The sequence below is a fragment of the Spea bombifrons genome, chromosome 10 (genome assembly GCF_027358695.1).
Source record: "Spea bombifrons isolate aSpeBom1 chromosome 10, aSpeBom1.2.pri, whole genome shotgun sequence".
Taxonomy (NCBI): Eukaryota; Metazoa; Chordata; class Amphibia; order Anura; family Pelobatidae; genus Spea; species Spea bombifrons.
The window spans coordinates 39,332,018-39,337,676 of NC_071096.1; the positions used below are offsets into that span (position 1 = coordinate 39,332,018).

General features: G+C 52.0%; 1 protein-coding gene across 1 annotated transcript in view; it reads right to left on the bottom strand.

Annotated features, from left to right (window-relative positions):
- The window catches only part of CCDC102A (coiled-coil domain containing 102A), an 8,410-nt gene extending 5,421 nt beyond the window's left edge, over positions 1–2,989 (bottom strand). Inside the window, exons 1-5 of the mRNA XM_053448503.1 lie at positions 2,286–2,989; positions 1,715–1,878; positions 1,494–1,602; positions 1,236–1,352; positions 648–857 (exon numbers count right to left, since the gene is read on the bottom strand). Coding sequence (XP_053304478.1) covers positions 648–857; positions 1,236–1,352; positions 1,494–1,602; positions 1,715–1,878; positions 2,286–2,837 — 1,152 coding nt within the window. The 5' untranslated portion in view covers positions 2,838–2,989. The remainder of the gene's footprint in view (positions 1–647; positions 858–1,235; positions 1,353–1,493; positions 1,603–1,714; positions 1,879–2,285) is intronic.
- Between the last annotated feature and the right edge of the window lie 2,670 nt (positions 2,990–5,659).

Sequence of the window (5,659 nt, forward strand, 5' to 3'; positions counted from 1 at the left end):
TAACGGCTTTCTTCTCTTCCCACAGCGAGTCGTCGCTAGACGTTTATCATCAGCTGCCCGTGTATCGGACGTATGCTGAGCCATTGGTCCCCCGTTCCCCTTTACGTAACCCCTGGGGTGGAAACATACGGCACAGCGTGTAACCCAAGATCCAGCAGAAACGTCGGCGGTCGCGGCAGGGTGCCTTGGTGCGCGTTACACAGTGGGAATGGAGAACACGAATTACTGGCAGCTGTTTGGCACCAAGCATAGCAGCAGGTCTCTAACCCGTTACGTGCCCAGACTGTGGCAATGTATGATTGATGGAAAGCCCGATGCCTCTGTGTGTTATGTATGCGCGGCAGCGGGCAGCACATAGGTTCTCCATGACGCTAAAGGAACACAGCGTGCTAGGCATCGGTTACAGCCAGACTGCGCTTTGTGCCATTCCTCTGATATGTTGGGCAGCGTGGCACAGCATGGCGTCTGACCTAAAGCCATCCCACGAGATTCTAATTCAGTAGCGGTAAAAACGTGTAAAGTGATGGAAACATCGGCTAAATACCCTTTTTTTACCCTTCTAAGCTGTCAGCGTTGTCTGTTCCAAACATGAAGGTGCAGAGACCCTTAAAGCGTTTCTTAATGGGACTTACTAATATTTCACTCACCTTATTCTTCTCAAAGAGTTCAGTCTGGATGGTCCTCAGGTCAGTGTCGAGGGCACTGGCCGTCTGTCTCCTCTTTCGGGTCAGAATTTCCTCCAGGTCTTGAATCTGAAGCCTCAGTTTTTTGTTCTCTCGTTCTAGGCTAAGCTTTTCAGTTTCCAGCCTTTCGCGACGGCCCCACTCCTCTGCGTTCTCGGCCTGGAGTGCCTCCATCTAGTCGTGCGGTATTATGAAAGGTTGATGTGGATAACCATTGTGAGCGGCCGCCATACATGGAAAATATGTGGTAACAGTGATTTCATTTACATGTCACGTGACAAGACTAGCAGAATGTATAGATATTAGATGGATAGATATGAGATAGATATAATATATAGATGGTGTGAAAGCCTTAGCATTAGTACTTGCAGTCAATCGGGTCAGGGCGATGGGAATACTTTCCAATAACATTGCTATTGTTTGTTCATTATTTTTGCCAGCAGTTTACTCGGCTCTTCAAACACTACGGCGTACGACAAACTCTAATCAGACAGACTGACGTGTAGGGAACAGAAGGCTGTGCTGGCCATCTTCCGGGTCAGCTCCGGGTACCTCGGCTCGGAGCTCCGCCAGCTTCTTGTCCATACTCGACCGGACTCCGAGTTCATCTTGCAGGTCTTCTGAAATGCGACCCAGCTCGTCTTGGTGTCGCTCCCTTAGAAGGGTGAGCTGAAAAAGCGGGCGTCCATCAAACATGCACTGTCTACGTAAAGCGCCCTACTCAGTTACTCCTGACTCCCCAGTCATACAATGGATGCAGCACATCCCGTGTCCTCCGTGTGCTCCAAATCCACCCGCATCTCCACTCACCTGCTTAACCACTTCCTGCCTGGCTTTGCTCATCTCCTCACATTTCATCTTCCACTGACCAAGTTCAGCTTCCATCTTCTCAATGGTTTTACTCAGCTGCACTTTGTCCCTGCAATAGGATATTCTGCTTATCTGGCAGCCTAAACATGGTGATGTGCAGATGTTCAGGCGTTGTTTTTCTTACGTGTTAGAGGCTACTTTAATGGTATTAAGGTTCTTACTCTCTCTCTTTAAGCAGCACCTTGTGGGTCTCATCGAGCCTCAGCCGGAGAGCTGTAACCCTCGGAACATCCTCCTCACCGGCGCTTGCTTCGTCCCAGTTCCGGACCCTTGGGCTGCGCCTCCCATTCTGCTGCTCCCAGCCTTCCGTCTGCAGGTCGGTGTCCTAGATGTCAGTCATAAGCGCAGAATAGGGCTGTTAGAACCTGTCAACTTTCACCAAGTCATAATTCGAGAATATAAGCTCCTTAGGAGGAAGACCCTTCTATTTGTGTCCGACGTGTTATGTCTTAATTATTCATTGTTCGCCATCACAGAATAAGATGACACTATAGATGGTTGGTATTTTGCTAAGAAGGCTGCTCTCGGCTTACAGGTGGAATTCTAACATTTCGAATCCCACCCGTCGAGCATGGACATGCCTGCCCCAGGGTGCTGTGCTTTTATATTCTGCATACCTTGTAGACCCGTCAGCTTTTAGATTGCTAAACTTACCCGACAGCTTCATCGGCCATTAAACCTCCTGTCAGTAACCCGGCTGCCCCCACTTTTGTACCACTTGTGGCTACTGACCTTGTTCTTGATGCAACTGTAGGCGTCTACATCCCGCACCGGCTCCTCTGTGTTCAGATCATCGGCCTCTGGCTCCCCTTTGTTCTGTCGAAGTCTCTCCAGCTCTCTGCGAAGTTGTTCGGTCTCGCTGGCTGCCTCTTGCCTCTCTCGTTTGAGAGCCGCTAGCTCCTTGCTCAGTATCTCAAGCCTACTCCTGAGTTGTATTCCCTCTTCCCTGGCCTTATTGCGTTCAGCTCTCACTTTACTCCACTTCTCTCTCCAGTTGGCTGTACAGTCTGACCACCAGCGCATGGTTTTCTCCATCTGTGCCGCTCGCGCCCGAGCCTCTTCCAGCTCTCGGAGGCGAAGCTCCTCTCGGCTCTCCCAATCCCCCGTTGAGATGTTTGTCTGGGGCACCGGGGAGGGTGGTAGACTTTTTGGGGAAGGAGTAAGGGATTCCGGGTGGTATATACATTCTGGTGGAGGATTACTCACACCATAAAGAAGTTCTGTGCTTTGCAACAAGAGAGGGGAGTCTGCTAGCCTGGGGCTGGGACCGCTGCTCTGACTCATAGTGAGCTACTAAGAGTGGATGTATGTGACACGTGACAGCGTGAAAGTGCTCTTACGCCACAATATTAACAGCTGTCCCAAAATGTAGTTACCATGCCTGTTAGGCAAGTCCAGGGTCGGGGTGAGCTCCCCGCTCTGTGCCCTGCAGCCCTGGGGCCGACCTCCCCGCTCTGTATATCGCTAATGGCTGCTTCTCCTTTATTGTGCGTGGCACTGCCTCTGCAAGGCCCACTCACTCGCTAATTAGTTGGAAATCCATCCATCAACTTTGTGTAATTAAAGATGGTTTATGAGCCCTGAAAACAGAAAGAAACATGATCAAAAACAGACCAAAAATCTGGGTTTTCTATTTTGTTGTACTGGTGTTGCTGGTACACACTGGTTTATTTACCAGTGGTGTTAGTGAGACGCTGCGAGTCTGTGTGCTGGCGGTGTTACTGGGGTGCTGCGAGTCTGTGTGCTGGCGGTGTTACTGGGGTGCTGCGAGTCTGTGTGCTGGCGGTGTTACTGGGGCTCTGCAAGTCCGTGTGCTGGTGGTACTGGGGTGCTGCGAGTCTGTGTGCTGGCGGTGTTACTGGGGTGCTGCGAGTCTGTGTGCTGGCGGTGTTACTGGGGCTCTGCAAGTCCGTGTGCTGGTGGTACTGGGGTGCTGCGAGTCTGTGTGCTGGCGGTGTTACTGGGGTGCTGCGAGTCCGTGTGCTGGCGGTGTTACTGGGGCTCTGCGAGTCCGTGTGCTGGTGGTGTTACTGGGGTGCTGCGAGTCCGTGTGCTGGCGGTGTTACTGGGGTGCTGCGAGTCCGTGTGCTGGCGGTGTTACTGGGGTGCTGCGAGTCCGTGTGCTGGCTGTGTTACTGGGAATCATGCGGTGTATGTATTAGTTACTGTCCCGGTGCGCAGTATTAAGTACATTCCATCCCCGTGTCCCATCATCTCTCTCCCATTCACTACAAAGAGGGGGAGGAGGGGTCACACGAGGATTCCAGGCCAGTCTATCAACATCTGTTACTTCCATTGGCCATTTTACACTGTGCTGTCGTATCATTGGCTGCCAGTGCTGTCAGTCTTCCATCTCCATGGTTCCCACAACTTTCTGGTCCACCTCCTTTCCACACTTTTTTTTTTGTATCTATACTTCGCCTGTGAAACCTCAGTATACCTGCCCCCTTCCCCCATGAGGTACTACGTACCCCCCACCCAGCACCCCAGGATATATGTCCCCTGTGCTGTTACTGGGAGTCTGTATAACTGAACTGGAGCCACTGGGCTGCAGACACTGCCTGGAACTCGCCTAAGTTTGAGGAAGTGCTGTGTGTGAGCGTGAGTGTGTGTGTGCCCTCTTACCCCTAGTACTTACATATTACAGGTGGGGGTAGAAGAGCTGCCAGGCTGTCCCTGCTGCTTGGAATCTGCCCCTCTGTGGGTGAGTCTCCTCCCAGCTGACAGCACTTCCTTGGGAGGGGAGGAGGAGGAGGAGGAGAGTCTGGTTAGCAGAGTCCTGCCTGCTGCAAGCTCTGCCCAGGGGCCCCTTGGGAGCCATATGGTGAGGCATATCACTCACAGACAGGGGTCTGCTGCACTCTGCTGAGTCCTAGTCTGCCCTGTACTGCAGCAGGACACTGAGTGAGGGTCTGTCCCTGTACTTTACTACTTTTATTGGGGTTCTGCCCCTGTATTGCAACGGGATACCGTGTGTGTGTGTGTGGTCTGCGGTCTGCCCCTGGACTGCAGCAGGACACTGAGTGGGGGGGTCTTGTCCCTGTACGTTACTACTTTGGGGTTCTGCCCCTGGACTGCAGCGGGATACCGTGTGTGTGTCCGCCCCTGGACTGCAGCAGGATACTGAGTGGGGGTCTCCTCGCAGCATGTGTTCGCTCTTTGCTCTGGCTTGCGTGTGACGCTTGTTGCTGGCTGCCACCCCCGCCCAGCTGTGTGATATATGCACGCAAAGCCCCCCCCCATGTCTATTTGTCTGATAAATATTTGAGGTCTGAAACTGGGGAGGCAGGAGAGGAGAGGGCTTCTGACATCTTACCCCAGCTGTGTACATAGAAACCTTCCCATGTAGCCACAGCTGCACCTATTATAGATTTCGGTCACAACGCTTCCACGCTTGCGGTCTCCCAGAGCTGTGTCTCTCTCTCCCACCTGTTTCTATACGGGACATGAGCCCGGGGCGCAGTCTCTCTGCGTGTAAACGTGCAGCTACTGTTATGGTCGGTGTATATAATCTGTGTACGTGACTACGTTTGCTCTTGTAGTATAGATCAGGTGAATATGCTGCGCGTCTTCCTCCCGGACGGACATTAGGAGGTGCTGTGGCTCCATCTGTTGTGGAGGTGACCGTGTCGGATAATTATTCCCATCACTATAAGCTTGGCTCCAAGGGGTCCGCACACTGATCACGCTACAGCTGCCGCTCTGTCACTAACCGCTCCCAGCGCCATCGCGCATTATCCTGAGCGTGATGAGAATAGAGGCTCTCATGTACATTCCTGGCCAGATGAAACAAAGAACTTGGTGGCCCATCTTCTGACCCTTAACCGGTCTTTGGTCTCGTCTACGATCCATTGAAGCCCCTCTAAAGCCATGTTGGGTCACGTGGTTATGGTGATGCCGGCTTTCCACTTGTCTCATGACGGGGTGTATATATATATATATTTATATCGCTTTTTGATCCGCACAAGACGCTTTATTTCACCCAACTGCCTTGTCTGCTCTCTCCCAGTTCTCAATAAGGAATGTGCAGTGAAATCACGTTGCCAGTTAATGGCTCACACTTGGATGTTATTTTCCACTAGTGGCATTTCCGCTAACTTTGTCTT